This window comes from Meles meles, chromosome 9 (assembly GCF_922984935.1).
Source record: "Meles meles chromosome 9, mMelMel3.1 paternal haplotype, whole genome shotgun sequence".
In the NCBI taxonomy this organism is placed as follows: domain Eukaryota; kingdom Metazoa; phylum Chordata; class Mammalia; order Carnivora; family Mustelidae; genus Meles; species Meles meles.
Window position 1 is genome coordinate 72,461,089 of NC_060074.1, and position 16,323 is coordinate 72,477,411.

Consider the following 16,323-nt stretch of genomic DNA (forward strand, 5'->3'; position numbering starts at 1 on the left):
TTTATGCCTTGTAGCCTTCCCTTGTGGTGCATCTGTGGTTTGGTAGAAGTACAACAGCAACCTGTCCTTTCTGTGCATGTTCTGGTCGCATGTATAATGCAATAAACTCTGGAAACGAGTTCGCTCCCTCTGCTTTCTGAAATGGACCTATGTTACGGTAGAAATGAAAGTCTTTGGTGAGATTATCTTTCGGTTAAATTGCTTGTTTGGGGCAGTTGAGGATGGTGACAGAGAGCAAGAAGAAGGAAGATGGGAGATGCTGAAGGAGGCCTAGGGTGCTAAAATTCGGCAGTGGTTGATGGAGGCAAGTGATAATCCAGCCTGGGTGTGCTGTTTTCCTAGCTGGGAAGAAGGGGAGTCTTCTCCCCACCTCCCCAAGAAGTAACATAATTGAATTCTAGATGGGTGTATGTTTCCCTCTAACCAGAGCCTAGTAAGACGGTGCCCCCGCTGCTTTTTTCCCCACAGCTCCCCTTTTGTGTGTTTTCCTGTCTTTGGTTTTGGTTTTGTTATTTTCTAACACTTTCAGTGGGGTCTTGGTGATTTCTGACTGGCCTGCCATCATCAGGGGCGAGGTTGAAACCAGTCTGGCCCACCTGGAAGCCGCCCGGCCTCCCTTACAGGAACAAGGACAAACAGCAGCTAGCACTGCTACGGTTCCAGTTCTGCCCCCTTCCTTGTCCTCACCCCCACCCTATCCCAAGCGCAAGAAGAGCCAGGCCACAGCGAAGCCGAGGATGGGTGAGTTTTCCCATCCCACTCTGCCCTGGTTTCCCTGTGGAAGGATTTCATGCTCAGTCATTAGCTTTCAGTGGCCCACATGAAATTTTCGTAAAATTTTCTAAAAAGATTCCCCCTTCCCAGGTAATGCTCCCCCTATTTAACTATAAACTGCTGGGTGGAGCCACTGTATCGGAGAGACAAGAAAATGTACAAAAGGTGACTGAAAGGGACTTTGCAAATGAACATGACTTCACATGAGTCCAATGTTCCAGCTGCTGACCCAGCTTGGAAAACTCCAGCCAGCCTTCACTGAGAGAGTCCAGGCTTATCTAGTCCTGTGTGGGAGAAAGGAGAAGAGGCCTTAGAGGGAAGAGCCGACAGAGAATTCGTTTCCTCATGTTGTGTTGTGGTTTCAAAAGGTCTCCACCGACTTCAAGGAGCTTCACCAAACATCCTTCTCAGTTTTTCTCCCCATGAAACTATTTATTCAGGGGCTCTGAGCCTTACAGTTTCCATCAAGGGAGTCTTTGGGAAATTCAGTATTTATTCAGAGTTTTAAACTTCCTCCTGAAAACCAAGAACCTTTCCCAGTTCCAAGTCAGAACCCTTTAGGGGAGCCATTTCTTAAGGGTGGGAGAGAGAAGACTGGGAATCAATGCCAGGTTGGAAACACAAGAGTAGATTTGACCAGACCTCCATTGGTTGGGCAGGAGAAGGAGGGCAATTTTAACTTATCCGTTTCCTGCCTGCGATGTGGGGAGCGCCATTAGTTGTTGACAGGGGGCCATGTCTCAGAGGAAAACCCGTGCTACAGGCAAAGGCATCGCCTCTGGAACAAAATCAGAAAGCCATTGGCAAAGGCAATCAATCAGGCCATAAGTAGCCATTTACCCCCTTCCTTTCCGGGGCTCTAGGTGGGCTGGGATCCCTCCAAGGGTGCTCTGGGCAACTTGTAGAGTGAGGAATATATCCTCTGCCGCCTGCTCTCGGGCTGCTTTTGTCTCGGCTCCCAGCCGAGCTTCCGAGGCTTTGTACCATGGATTTGGGAGTGACAATGGGCATTTCCCTCAGATTCAAGGCTGCCCAACCTTACTTCTGGAGAAAAAAAAAAAAAGAAGAAGAAGAAGAAGAAGAAGAATTCGGAAGACAGTGGCGCCACAAGAAGCGGCCCGGCCCCGGGGAGATGCGGTTCCCGCTGGCCTCTCTGAGGCAGGCTGCGGGAGGTGGGCGGGAGCGGGCCTGCGCTAGCATTTGGGTCCTGCCCTATGCCGTGTTCTCTTCCAGGGCCTCTCCAGCGGCCCCGGAGAAAGACACGGCATCCTGGCCGCCACCGTCCCCGCGGTGCCTACGCTGCAGTCGGCCAGCACTTCCGAGGGCACACAGAAGCCCCAGCGGAGGCCGCCGCAGCACCCAGCCGGCGGGCCGGGCTGCCCCAGCTCACCCCTCGGGCCGCGGCGTGTGCTTAGCCTCACGTCGGGGGTGTGTGTGGCTGCGCGGGCGTGTGTGAGTGTGCTAGGGGGAGGAGGCCCTCCGAGCTGCTCCATCCGTCCGTTTTATTAGGGACACATTAATCTATAATCAAATACACCTCATAAAATTTTTATTGAAAGGCATAATATCATTACAGAGGTCTTCCACCTGTTTTAAACAACACGACAAGCTGTGAGAGAGCGTGTGTGGGTATGTGTAGGGAGGGGTGCGTTTGGGTAGCGAGAAAGGCACAGGGAAAAAACTCCCCTCGGGCGCCAGGGGGCCGCCTCTGAAGGCCGGCCTGCCTCGGGCCGCACGCCGCCCTGCTTGCCCTGGCCCGCCCGGGGCTCTGGCCCAGCGCTCGGTGCGTCCGGGACCCACGGCCGGGGGCTGAGTCCACGGGCTGGAGAGGCAGCGCCTGGGTCTGAAAAGCAGGACCGAGGACGGCAAGAAGAGACGAACAAATAGTCCCCAGCGCCTCCTGCGGCCACGGTCGAGCGTAGTAGTTCCAGCCACCGCCAGGCTGTCCGAGCCAGGCCGGACCGAGCCGGGCGCACGGACCGGGCCCATGGGCTCTAATTGCGGCGCTTATGTTGATGATGATTTTTTTTTTTTTTAAAATCACAGCAGCCCCCAGTTTAGCGGACTGATTTACTCCCGGTATTGGTAAATATGATCACGTGGGCCGTGCGACCAATGGTGGAAGCTGCAGCCTGCGAACTAGTCGGCCGCTCCGGCGCCGGCGGGGAGCGGCGCGGCGGCGGGCAGTGTAACCTTGGGTGGGAGCGCACGGCGCCTCAAAATGTCCTCCAGTGGCACCCTCAGCAACTACTACGTGGACTCGCTCATAGGCCATGAGGGCGACGAGGTGTTCGCCGCGCGCTTTGGACCGCCGGGGCCAGGCGCGCAGGGCAGGCCCACAGGTGTGGCCGACAGCCCGGCCGCTGCTGCCGCCGAGTTTGCCTCGTGTAGTTTTGCCCCCAAATCGGCCGTGTTCTCCGCCTCGTGGTCCGCGGTGCCCGCCCAGCCCCCGGCGGCGGCGACGATGAGCGGCCTCTACCACCCGTACGTGCCCCCGCCGCCCCTGGCCGCCGCCGCCGCCTCCGAGCCCGGCCGCTACATGCGCTCCTGGATGGAGCCGCTGCCCGGTTTTCCTGGCGGCGCGGGCGGCGGCGGTAGCGGCGGCGGGGGCGGAGGTGGCCCGGGCCCTGGTCCCAGCCCCGGCCCCAGCGGCCCACCAAACGGGCGGCACTACGGAATTAAGCCTGAAACCGGAGCGGCCCAGACCCCTGTCGCCGCCACCTCCACCTCCTCCTCCACTTCCACCTCTTCCTCTTCCAAAAGGACTGAGTGCTCCGCGGCCCGGGAGTCCCAGGGGAGCGGCGGCCCCGAGTTCTCCTGCAACTCGTTCCTACGGGACAAGGCGGCAGTGGCGGCTGGGGGAACCGCACCCGGGGCAGGGATCGGGTCCGGGTCCGGGGCAGGAGGCTCGTCGGAGCCCCCGGCTTGCAGCGACCACCCGAGCCCAGGCTGCCCACTGAAGGAGGAGGAGAAGCAGCATCCGCAGCCGCCGCAGCAGCAACTTGACCCAAGTAAGTGCAAAAGAAATTGCCCCCTGATTTATTGCTGAAACCTGTAAGGCTCGAATGTGCAAAACTGATAGTTTTACTAACCTATAAAAACGTCTAGACGCCTACTCTAGCCTAGGCGAGCAACACGCATCCATAAAAAGCTTCCCATAACCACCTACCCTAGGCGCGCGGTTTGTACGGTAAACAGAGCGCGGGCATTAAGGCTTTTTATGATAATTCCCCCCAAGTTGTGAAAAGCGGCCATCCTCGGTGAAATTAATTTAACGACCTCTTTCCCCCACCCTGTCGTCTCTCCTTGCCTCCCCTCCACCCCTCTATCCCTTTCTCCAAACTCCCCTCTTCATAGATAACCCTGCAGCAAACTGGATCCACGCTCGCTCCACCCGGAAAAAGCGCTGTCCCTACACCAAATACCAGACGCTTGAGCTGGAGAAGGAATTTCTCTTTAACATGTACCTCACCCGGGACCGGCGCTACGAGGTGGCAAGGATTCTGAACCTCACAGAGAGACAGGTCAAAATCTGGTTCCAGAATCGTAGAATGAAAATGAAAAAGATGAGCAAGGAGAAATGCCCCAAAGGAGACTGACCCGACGCGGCGCTGGCGGGACCACTGTGCGCTGCAAAGGCAGTGGGGATTTTGTTTGTGGGTGCTGATTTCCAGAAACTCTCCAGCGATTCGGACATTTCCTCCCCCTCTCCCTTTTAGGTAGAAGTGACTGTGTGGTTGGTCTCTGTGAGGTATTTGGGGGGACTCTGTATTTGCTCGCTTTTGTGTTGGAGAAACAAAGTGGCTTTGCGTTTTGCCTCCCCCCCCTCCCTTTCCTGAACCGTTGGTTCCATAGGAAATGCTATATTTTGTGAGTGCACGCTGGATTGAGGAGCCCTCCCCTGTGTAAATGTCCCCTATGTTTCTGAAAAGTGCTGTAGTTTAGCCCCCAGCGCTGCTCAAGCAGGGGCCAAGGGCGCCCCACTTCTGAGAATGAAGGCAGAGCGACAATGGTGGGAGGCCCTCCCAGGTTGCCCACCAGTTACGAAAGTCCCCTTTCCTCAGGGAGCCCGCGGGCCCTTCACTGAGACCTGAAATGAGGCCGAGACGGGAGCCCAGGGCCTCTGGTGGGTGGGGGGGTTTATTCTTAGTGCACTGGAGGGGCCGCTCGCTCCTGGGGAGGGCTCGGCTTGCGTGGGCGGCCGCGGGTGTAGGCCCTCCGGGTTCCTGCCTGAGGACCAGTTGTAAATGTTACCGCTTCCTACCAATAAATGCTGACCTGATCAAACGGAGCCCAGACGCTGGCCCTGAACACTGTGTGCCTGCTTTCTCTGTCTCTGCAAGATACCACCCCCCCCCCCACCCCCGGACTTCTCTCCCATCCCTGGGAGGGAGACACTGCTAAAAATCTAGGGCCCTTCCACCTAAGGTCCGATGTGCCTCTGAGTCTACCCTTTGTGTGGGCAGAGGGGGGCCCTTGGCTGCTCTGTCCTTCCCCCAGCCTGCTTCCAGCTTCTTAGCCAACTCCCGGCCCTCCGCCCAGTGTCAGCCTCACAGCAGTGCCCAGCGGAGCCCCCGGGCCCCAGAAGCCAGGCACCCTTTCGCTGGGGCATTGGCACATCGCACCCCTTCTCCCCCTGCTCAAGGGTACCAAGCCATCCCCTCCCCTCTCTAAACAAGGGAAAGACCAACTGCATTCTGGAGCAACTCCCCCACCTCCAAAGGCTGGCTGGCTCCTGGAGTACTGAGCAGTTAGGCTGCGAGCTTCCGACCTGCACACACTCAAGAGCCCCAAAGTGACCTTAGCAGATCAAAATGGTCAAGGCTCTCCTCCGCAGCTACCCCCACCCCATCTCAGTGCCTCCTCCCCCCGCCCCCCTCAGTTCCAGTGCGAGTTTAGCCCCCAGCTTGGCCCTCTGAGGTCCGCGTTCAGGGGCTAAAATGAAGGTCATTGTAAGTGAAGATTCGGGCCCAGCACAGCTTTTGGAGGCCGGAGAGTGGGTGGCGCCGGATGGCCTGGGCTAGGTGGAAGAAGGGGGGTGGCGATGGCAGAGTTTGGGGGGATCCTGATGAAAGAGGGGACTTGAAGGAAAAGCAGACGGGGGCTGGGAGGGAAAGCCAAGGCCCAGATCTGGCAGAAGGTGCAGCGTACCCCCGCCCCTGCGGCCAACCCGATACCTAGGGCTCTTTGAAAACAGGAAGAGCCAAGGTGTCATAAAGCCATCCAGCCGGCGAGACGTCTGGAGGTAATGAGTTTACGACAGGCTCGGCGCTTCGCTTTGAAACCATCTCATTTTGATGTTGTGTTTGTGGGAGGAAGGGGAAAATGCAGACAAAACTGGGTCTTAAAATCTGGACAATAAAATATAAACAAGACTGTGTTGGACCAAGAAGACAGGGACTTGAGAGTCCCCCATGAGGTGTGAGCACCTAGGAAATAAAAATGGGGGAGGGTAGGAAAGAGGAGATGATATATTCCTGATTTTTAAAACGGGCCGGGTATTAGAATTAGCCTATGGTGGGTGGCTCTTTATAATATTTCACTATGATGGCGGGCTAGCTCGTTTTCTTTCTTTTTTAATTGGCCTGTTATTTGGGGAGAAGTTAGTGATCTTGAATCATTTACTGGAACCCAGGGTCTCCCAGCCGAATCGTGGCAGGGTCGGCAGGAAAAATGTATTTAAATGCCCTTTCATAAAAGTACCTGGCCCTCCATTCCAAACTTTGCAGCAAAAGTATTGTTCCAAATTCTCCTTGCTTATAAAAAATGTAATCGTTACAGCTGAATTGGAAGAAAACATTTTTGAAATTGAGAAAAAAGATTAACCTCGAAGGAAATGCCTCAGCTGATTAAAGTCTTTGCTTTAACAAAAATCCAAGTGGAATGCTTAGTTGTTTATCTCACTCTGTGACTTGTGATATAAATTTAAAATCTCATTTATTGTGTATAGAAATGCCAATAAACACAGCCAAACAGGTCCTTTCCAGACAGCTGCTCAGAGATCCAGCAAAAAGCTTTTAATTTGGTTTCTAATTCTGCCTTCCCTTGTCCCCAGATTGCCCAGTGAAATGGGCCTGAAGGATTAAAAATAAGTTAAAATAGCAAATATTCAAGATTTACTGCTGAGCAACAAGCTTTAAAAGAAAATACCAATAAAATGAACTATCATTTCTTCGTTTTCGAAGTGCCTGGCTCCTCTGACAAAAAAGCCTGCTGTAGTTGATATTTAGAAAGCTGTAATTTTTCTTCAGTCCAGCCCGTCCTGTAATTGTGGGCGATTACAGAATGGGGACCTACTGTGTCTGGCAAAAGAAGGTCTGGAAGCTTTTGAAAAAGACACTATTGGAAGCTCTTGGGAGTACAGATATCTTTGGCGTTCAGGAGCCCCTGCTTGCTTCACTTGACTTGTTGACAATCAAAGGGATGAAGCATTATTAGTGTCAACGATCCAAGTCCCAGTCAAAATAAAGAACAAGATTAGAACTGGTCTGAGTCGGATAAAGGGACGTTAAACTCGGTCGACTGGAGGCGGCATTTTGCCACTAGAGAGCGCTGTTGCTCCACTTTGTGATCTCGTAAAGCTGGCGTTGAGGCGAGGAAGGTTTTGATTTAAAATATTTACAATCTTATTTTTAATTCTTAATCAGGATAAATTTAACCAAAAGAAGCAGTGTACACTATTAAGTTCTCCAGGCGTGTTTGTTAGGTATAAAATTTTGGATTAGTCAGGATTTCAGAAAATTTGGACTATGGCACAGCTGAAACTATAAAATGTTATGGTTAAGTTAATGCAGTCTATCAAAACAAGCATGTAAAAAGCATAGATCTTTATTTACAAAGTTAATCGCACTCTTTTCCCATTCCGATTATAAACAGAATGCTTGGGGTGGGGGCGAGGGGGAGTTTAGTGTTTTGTCCCAAGAGGAAATGTTGTGTTGTAATGCTTTCTTAATTAGGCCAGAATATGTAGAAATGAATTTCGTAGTATTTGTGTCCCCCCCCCCCCCCAAGGAAAAACAAAGTTCTGGAAGGTACGTTGTAGTATTGAGATCTGGGCTCGCTCTTCTTTTTCCCATTCTGTTCCAAAACCCCATTTATTGATCCAGAGTTTAAATACGCATAAGCGCACCCACCAAACACGGAAATTTAAAAAGCCACAATTACAAAGTTGGTTCCAAGGCTTTATTGAGAATAATTCTCTTTTAATTGGGTATTTGCAAGGCTGAAGTACAAATCTTTAACTATCAGCATAGGTTTGTTCGCCTTCGGATTTTAAGGAAGTTTTACCTGGGGATATCCTGCAGAAAACAACAAACCCCCTTCCCCTCACCCCACCCCGCACCCTCCACTCCCCACTAATTTAAAAAATAAAGCATCCCTTTATCATCTGGAAATTCATTAACCATCCGTTTACCTTGACCATTATCAGCCATTGTGTAGAAACAATTGAAAGAGTATTAAACATAATCTTGTTATGCCTTTCCGTCTCGATCTCATTTTCTCCATTTGCAAAATATGATTCAGTCCACACGGACTGACCTCAGGATCGCAGTCACAGACTGGACCAACCCACAAGGAGTAGGGGGTAGTGGAAATGACTCGCCTGCTGCGCCTTTGGGGGCCCTCTCGGGTTTTTAGATATTTGCATTTGGCGTAAGAGACCGGCGTAGTGTGGTTTAGCTTTAGCGGGAGCGCCCTCCGTGGGCTCGGGGCATGTTTCCGAGGTCGGTTAAGGCTGGTGTGGGCCTGGTGCCCTCACAACAATAGATAATCCCTAAGGAAAACGGGCCCGGGTCATTTGAAAAGCCCACGAAAGATGCCGAGTTGGCAAGGGAAAACGCACTCAACATCGACTTATTATACTTATTGGACATTAATACGGGAGTAGACAGGGAGAAAAAAGGGGGTATGAGCAAGAGAAAACGGCGGCTAACGGCGAGCGGGCTTGTAAAATCAGGAATATTTTGCCGATTCACATTCGACTTGCCCACATGACACGGGACGTTTCTCTTCCTCATCCTTCAAGCTAGGATGACCCTTCTCTTTCCTTTCTTTCGGAAAAATTAGTAACTTTTTAAGCTGAATCCAGAGCCCGCTCTCAGCAGTCACTTCACAGGCTTGGCAGATGAACTAGAATCATGAGCAGACGATGGGCGCCGCCTGCAGCTGCCCGGAACCGGAGCGATCCTAACACCGGCCCCGAGGCTCCAAGTGGGGACTCTCAGGCGTCGGCCCCCCGCGCTTCGCCCGGGGCCACCGCCTGCCCTGGTCCGCTCCGTGCCGGGGCTGAGACCCGGGAGCCGCGCGTCCTGCTCGAGGAAATATCACCCACCCGAGCGTGAGTTCTCCTTCCCGCCTTGGAACATTTCTGTCCGCTTTTCTATTTACTCCCTCAGCAATGCTAATCTGCCCGCCCTCGCCGCCCCCACATTCCTCAGTTCCCCCTGCGCCTGGTGCTGACGTCTATCAAGGGTGAAATGATGGAAACTATATTCATAGGCATGATTTCCATTAAATATCAATTAACCTGGGAGCCTCAGCCAGGCGTGCAGTGCGTCAAGGGTAAATGTACATCTCATTTCCACAAAGCCTGCCCGCCTGGAAAAGAAGGCCGTAGATTCGCTTTGATAATGCCAGGTTTGGGGATCACCTTTGTGGCCTTTAATCAAACCACTCCAGACCCAACCCAAATGTACGCGGTCGGGTCAGTTTACTCCACTTGCCCTTGTTCCCCGGTCTGCGCCCGCGTGTCCAGAAGCGCAAAAGCCACGGCCAACCTCTGGGGGGGTTGTTCTAGGGGCCAGGGGAGGGAGTCATTTGCTGCCCTGGCCTCCTGGGAGTGGCCTTCCTTCCTCCCCCCCCCCCCCCCCCCCGCCAAGTGTAAGTTTCTCTCGCGCCCCCGCCACGCCAGCCGCGAGCCACATTCCCTAGGCCCCGGGGGGCAAGGCGAGCCCTTGGCAGTGCGGCTTTATGGGCCCCCTTTAAGGCCGGCGGAGGCATCTCCCGACCAGCGTGAGGAGTCCCGTCGGGAGCAACGGTGTCGCCTCCGCGCGGATCCCTCCGCGCGGTTATCTCGCCCCCATCTTCTCCACTCAGTGGCGTGGTGCGAAAATGCCTCGCCGGGGCGCACCGGGGCGGCAGCCTCGGCGGCGGCGGCGAGAGCGGTGGGAGGGGGCCGCGGGGGGGCCGAGGTGAGAGGTGGTGGCGGGTAGAGGGTGTTTTTTTCTTCTCCCTCCAGAGCGGGCGTTTGTAAACCGAAGCCAAAGAGTGTCCCCGTGGGCCGGGCGCACTTTTTTTCTTGTCCCGGTGCGCTCAGGGCCGCCTGGTGCCTGAGAGGAAACAGTGGAGGCAGCGGGGCAGGTCACCCGGGGCGTCGGCGATTATATTGCGGCCAAGCCGGCGCGCGCCGGGAGAGCCCGGGCGGGTGGTGAGCGCGGGGGCTGGGTGAGGCCCCGCGACCCGCGAGGGAGGCGGCGCGAGGCCGACGCGGCGGGCGCGAGAGCCGGGCATGAGCGTCCAGTAGCCAAGTGCCCGCAGCGGCCGGGCCTCAGAGGCGACGCGGCGCGGGCGGGTGGGTGGCAGCAGCAACGTAGCCCGGCGGCCCCGGCGGAGCGAGCAGCCGCCCCAGAGGCCCCCGCGGCAGTGCGGCCGCGCTAAGGCGCGCTCCCTGCCTGCTGCACACCGCCCGCCCAGGGCCGCCCTACCTCGGCCCCTGACCACCGCCGCCGCCGCCCCGATGAGCTCTTACTTCGTGAACCCGCTGTACTCCAAGTACAAGGCGGCGGCCGCGGCGGCGGCGGCGGCGGCGGCCGCGTCGGGCGAGGCCATCAATCCCACTTACTACGACTGTCACTTCGCGCCCGAGGTCGGCAGCCGCCACGCCGCCGCCGCAGCCGCCCTGCAGCTCTATGGCAACAGCGCCGCCGGCTTCCCGCACGCGCCCCCGCAGGCGCACGCGCACCCGCATCCGTCGCCACCGCCCGCCGGGCCGGGTTGCGGTGGTGGGGGCGGCCCGGGCCACGGCCAGGACTACTTCCACCCCGGCGGGGGCAGCCCGGCCTCAGCCTACCAGGTCGCCCCCCCTCCTCCTCCGCATCCTCCGCCTCCGCCGCCGCCTCCCCCCTGCGGCGGGATTGCCTGTCACGGGGAGCCCACGAAGTTTTACGGATACGATAACTTACAGAGACAGCCGATTTTTACGACCCAGCAAGAGGCCGAGCTGGTACAATATCCTGACTGTAAATCGTCCAGTGGTAATATTGGCGAGGACCCAGACCACTTAAATCAGAGCTCGTCTCCTTCTCAAATGTTTCCCTGGATGAGACCACAAGGTTGGGATGCATTTTTTTTTTTCAATGCGGGGAGAGGGGGAGAAATCTGCTTTCATCTCACGTTCTAGCTTTAAAACTACCTTTTCCTTGCCCTCTCCTTTTTCTTATGTAGCTATCGTAGCTCTTATTCATAAAGTAATACTTTTTCCCCCCCATAAAGTAGAAACCGCGTAAAGATGATGGGGACAGTAATTGTGAAGACCTTCTCTCTGTTCCTCTTGCCTGCGTATCCTATATATATCAGAGCTAGAGACTTGTTTGTATTTCATCCTTTAGACACGTTCGAGAAAGCTCCAGCAACCTGCAGAGGCACCATTACATTTCTAAAACGCTTGTTTTCTTTCTTTCTTTTTTTTAATCAGCAGCTCCTGGTAGACGAAGAGGAAGACAAACCTACAGTCGTTTCCAAACCCTAGAGCTGGAAAAAGAATTCCTTTTTAACCCTTATCTGACCAGGAAGAGAAGAATTGAGGTTTCCCACGCCCTAGCCCTCACGGAGAGACAGGTAAAAATCTGGTTCCAGAACAGGAGAATGAAATGGAAAAAAGAGAACAATAAGGACAAATTCCCAGTTTCCCGACAGGAGGCAAAGGATGGGGAAACCAAAAAGGAAGCCCAAGAGCTGGAGGAAGACAGAGCTGAAGGCCTGACAAATTAACTTCTACCTTTAAAATTTTACCACAGACTATTAAAACTAATGATCAACACATGCTATTGGACACCATCTATTTTCTTTGTTGGAAAGGACTTTACCTGTATTTCAAGCTACCTTCATGTCACTGCTCTTGAGGTTTCTGCGCTTTGAGAGGGGTTTGGGTGTTAAAAGTTTCTAGTATCACATAGAAGCAGCCCCTGAGCTGTCCTATGTAAGGGTAATTTGATACTGACCTTGTTGCTATATTTTTATAATGGTAGTTTTTAATGTCTGAGCTGGTGATTTGCCTCAACAACATAAACTTCCTAATGATTAGCACTAAATAATTGAATATAAAATGCTTTATTACTCAAACAAGTGCACTTGAACACTTAAAATCATTTCTTTATGGTGAGTAAATTAAAAGAGATCTATTAATTTTTTAAAAAAATTATGCCTGCAGAATATTTACTTTATTTGATTAAAGCATATTATTTATGTTTTCTTTTTCTGCTTTTATAATGAATGGTTCGGGTGACTTTTGTTTACTCCTACAAGGTTTCTTTGAGTATTTTGTAAATGTAATATCTCTGGGAAAATTCTGGGCCAAATATTCATAAAGCACATGTTAGCTGAAGAGTGTAATGTGTCGTCCGGCTCTGCAGCTTCCTTAAACTTGGGGAAGATGTTGGGCCAATGACAAAAGTTTCAGGAAAATGTCGTAGTTGATGTTTAATAATTTTCTGTAGTCTACACAAATTGTGGCAATTTAATCATCTAAAGTGAATGAATACTTGAAAAGCCAATTATAACATTTTCACTCATTAACTTTTCACTCTGGCAAGTCGTCTTGTGGAATGCCTCTTATTTCTCAACTTGCTTTCGTTTTGAACTGCGCTTGGTATCGCCTGAAATCGCTACGTCTCTATGCTGTGGCCGCTGCTGTGATCCGTTTTTTTGAATAGGTGCCATATTTATTTGTATTTCCTTCGCTCTGTTTGCACGCCCATTTTGAGCCAACTTGTGTGCGCCTCAGATGTCGGTTGGTACGTCCTCTGCTGTTCTCCAGGATGGCCTCACCTATTGAAACAAGCCCTGAGAGCAAATGCAGAAAAATCTGAGTGTAAACAACCGCTCCAGAACATAGCTAGCTCCTTAATAAACAAATGAATCTTTTTCTAGAGGTAGTGTCTTTGAGCGCCGCACATAATCCTTTCCCTGAGTCAGGAACCACCACCTGGGCTACTAGAAGGCGACATTTAACTAAAGCTTCTATTTGATTTAAAAAAAAAAAAAAAGGAGTGGGTACAAGCATTCCTTTGTAAAAATAAAGAAATAAATGCAGGGGAGGGGTCTCTTTTTCATTCCAGAGAAGGCTAGCTAGGCTCAAGATCATAGCTGCATCTTGCTCTAAATAACCTTGCTAAGATACTGTGAAAGCTTTGAACTTCGCAAGGACTCAAGTTGTGGGCCCAGTGGGGGAAGACCCAGAGTCTGGGTTACACCACAGATTATTCCGCTGAGCCTGTGCTGATGCTGGGGTTTGAGATCTGTTATTAACAAGATATCCATTTTCCATTGGAGGCTGCTCCTGCAGCTGCCATTTTATGAGGGAAGAGGAGGGGGAAGATGGGTAGTAGAGAAGAGGAAAAATTCAAGTAAACTAATACTTCTCCCGAAGAAACGGGAAGCATCTCATAAGGTAGACATTGACGGGCTCTTCGCATTTTTTAGATGCGTTAATTTTTAAAGAGGTACATTTTAATTTCCAGGGTGGTTTTTATTGCACAGGTAAAAAAATGGAATCTCTCTTAGGCCTGAATCAGCCCCTCAAGCATTGGTGGGCTATTTGCCTGTCACTTCAAGGACCTAGGAAATGTTGGCACCGGTGGGTCCAGAAGTGAAACACCTCCTAGCTTTCTATCCAGGGAAGAGGCTGTGGCCATGGCATTCACTGACCTGAGCCAGGAAAGACAATTTCAAGTCACGGGTGGCCTGCAGCTTAAGAAACATTTGCACGAGAGGAGACAGCTGCAACTGTGCATGCTGGATTTGGAAACGTTCTGCTCCGTGTGCTGCTTGAGACTCTGCTGTTGGCTTCTAGAGCAAAGATGCCAAGCCCCTGAAAGCATGGCTAGGAAACAGCCTGTGGGGTGGTGGCAGTGGGGGTTGGTAGAGTAGCGGTGGCAATGGTGGTGGTGGCCACAGGCTGGCTAGAGCTTCTTGCTGCTAAACTCCAGCTGCCTTCCATTTAAGTGATTCCTCTATTAGCAAAATTCGCTGTCTCCTGCTCAAAAATGCTCCTGAAAATGCAGTTTTAGAGTCACTGATTTGGGGCAAGACTCGGGACCTGGTGCATGAATGGATGTGGTAATCAAGAAATGAAGAGGAGGTAGCAATGTCCTTATTTCCTCTATATTCCGTGTTGCTCTGGAAGCGTTGTATCTTCTTGACCCATCGCCCCCAACCCATAGTAAAATTGTAGCTCTTGTACGGAAAAAAATTTGTTGTACGTGATGCACTGCAGAGTATTTGTACATATACAAATTTGGTATTCTGGGTATATATTTGGTGTATTTGTACTTACACATAGATTACACATTGCAGGAAGTGTTGGTCATAAATAAATGTAGGTATATATGTTTCTTTTTGTAGTTGAGAAAATCATAGATCTGCCTTCAAATAAAGAGCTTGGGGAATTACATCTGTGTGTGTGTGTGTGTGTGTGTGTGTGTGTGTGTGTGTGTGTGTGACACACACACCACCTTCTTTTAGTGGCTAGAAACTCCCCATCATGGTGTTTCATGCAGACAGACTCGAGGTGAGGAGCACAGAAGATACCCTTCTAATTGGCTCAAATCTGTAAACATCTGAGGCTTGCAGCAAAACGAGCAAACATTTTTGCTGCAGAAATTTGCATAAACCTTCAGACAGTCCTTTGAAAATGGAGCGTTGCTTTTTGGCCCTGGATTGCTTAGAGTCTGCTTAGAGAGGTCTGTAAACCGTTTAGAGAAAAATAGGACCCTCCAATGTTAACACTGAATGAAAGAACCAAGCCTTCCAAGTGATTTAGGTTCTCTGTTTGCAAGGACCAGAAACACACAAAAGGGTGTGGGTCTCAAAGGCTTCTAGAGAAAAATCAGTTCGGAGACTGCCATTTTGTGAGGTTCCACAAAGCCCAGCACATCGCCTGGATTACAACTCTGCACAGGGGAGAAAGTGCAAATATGGCTGCCTTTTCAAAAGTGCAAAGTCTTTTCCCAGACCCCCTTCCCCAGGCTGAAAAGGAGGGTCATAAAGTTCGCTTTTATGTGGCTAGAGGAATACTGGCAATTGAGATAATTTCTTAGAAAATTTTAAAGTGAGCAATCTCTGTTCAGTTCCATATGTACAGATCAGTGTAAAGTGTTCTAGCTTGAAAGGGCCCCAATATTTGCCCCACATATTCTTATACATTTTCTTTCGTAATTAAAAACATTGTTTTATTATTCTTCAATGTATAAGATGTCACTATTTCACATCCAAGCTTGTGTCCTCTGCTTCCCTGGTGTTTGCTGATTCTTCTGGAATTTGGGGGTGGACAGGGGAATAGAGCATTTTAATGGACCTTGGATACTGCTGTGGTTCCCTCCAGCAAAGTTAGAGCACACTGTTTCTAGAAAGAATATCACTTTTGCTGACAGATGGCAACAGAATTCCTTTAATAAAAAAAAAAAAAATCCAAGATCATCGAAACCTTTTCAAGGGATACAAATGGCCTGCTTTAGAGGGTGCTGTGTATTTTCTGTTTAAGTCTCTGTTCACTTAGGTACTTACTGGATATGATGGTTTTAATAGCAGAAAATCTACCCGTAGACATCCAGTGCAAGCATTTGTAAATGCATTACTAGAAGTCCAAAGACGGTGTCCTTGAAAGGATGGGCGAAGGGGTTACCTCTTTCAGGCAGGTTCTGAAGCCTGGATGGTCATGCCCATGCATTAATGATGAGGAGAATGTTGGGGCCCTCAAGGACATTCACTTTCAGCTGGTGTTCTCTGGAGCAGCTCCTATCAGAAGTACAAAAGGAATGTGACTCCTGCCTTTGGAGAAAAAGGACTATTTTTTTTTTTCCCAAGGCTGAAATTGAGGGTCTGCTCTTTACTGGAACAAATGGAGCCCCTCTCCTCTTCAATGTTGCATTGAGCAGTCTTTTCGATGGACAGATTTGGGGGCAATGGAAGAAGGGGAAATGAAAATTGCATAGAAATAAAAACTGCACTTAGGGGAGACATAGCAAGGGGCTTCATAGGGGATCCAGAAAGACTGCCTCCCCTTGAACCCAGCACTCTCCAGGAGGATATTTCTGCCAAGATAAATGCCAAGCATTGGGAGTTCAAATGTTATTTTGGAGAAGTTGACAAGTACCTAAAACCATTTCCAGACTTTGAGCTGGTTGGTGACTCTCCTACCCCCAGAAACCCCAAGAAAAGGGAGGGACCCCAATTTGTGTTGGAGAGCTGTTAGGGGGAGGGCGGGCTTTCTTGGCCTGCAGAGCCCAGGTTTTCTGTGCTAGATCACTGGGTCTGGCTTGCCTGGAGATGAGA

General features: G+C 51.2%; 2 protein-coding genes across 4 annotated transcripts; both read left to right on the forward strand.

The window, feature by feature from the left end:
• The first annotated feature begins 2,644 nt into the window (after nucleotides 1-2,644).
• Nucleotides 2,645-5,052, forward strand: HOXD9 (homeobox D9). Its single transcript, XM_046019309.1, has 2 exons — nucleotides 2,645-3,785; nucleotides 4,132-5,052. The coding sequence occupies exons 1-2, from the start codon at nucleotides 2,996-2,998 to the stop codon at nucleotides 4,371-4,373; spliced, it is 1,032 nt and encodes a 343-aa protein (XP_045875265.1). The 5' UTR covers nucleotides 2,645-2,995; the 3' UTR covers nucleotides 4,374-5,052.
• Nucleotides 5,053-8,929: 3,877 nt separating this feature from the next.
• On the forward strand, nucleotides 8,930-14,441 carry HOXD8 (homeobox D8). Of its 3 annotated transcripts, XM_046017996.1 has the most exons (3): nucleotides 8,930-9,112; nucleotides 10,958-11,105; nucleotides 11,468-14,441. In XM_046017996.1, exons 2-3 carry the CDS (start codon nucleotides 11,081-11,083, stop codon nucleotides 11,761-11,763), a joined length of 321 nt encoding a protein of 106 aa, XP_045873952.1. In that variant the 5' UTR covers nucleotides 8,930-9,112; nucleotides 10,958-11,080; the 3' UTR covers nucleotides 11,764-14,441. The 3 variants fall into 3 exon arrangements, with proteins under 3 accessions (XP_045873952.1, XP_045873950.1, XP_045873951.1); XM_046017994.1 differs by lacking the exon at nucleotides 8,930-9,112 and having other exon boundaries at nucleotides 9,728-11,105; XM_046017995.1 differs by lacking the exon at nucleotides 8,930-9,112 and having other exon boundaries at nucleotides 9,728-11,105; nucleotides 11,471-14,441.
• The last annotated feature ends 1,882 nt before the right edge of the window (nucleotides 14,442-16,323 follow it).

Excerpts from the sequence above, each read along its gene's own strand:
- HOXD9 (XM_046019309.1), top strand. The coding sequence starts at position 2,996 with ATGTCCTCCAGTGGCACCCTCAGCAACTACTACGTGGACTCGCTCATA. Across the intron at positions 3,786-4,131 it reads GCAGCAGCAACTTGACCCAA|ATAACCCTGCAGCAAACTGG; the intron begins GTAAGTGCAAAA and ends CCCTCTTCATAG.
- HOXD8 (XM_046017994.1), top strand. The coding sequence starts at position 10,511 with ATGAGCTCTTACTTCGTGAACCCGCTGTACTCCAAGTACAAGGCGGCG. Across the intron at positions 11,106-11,467 it reads TCCCTGGATGAGACCACAAG|CAGCTCCTGGTAGACGAAGA; the intron begins GTTGGGATGCAT and ends TTTTTTAATCAG.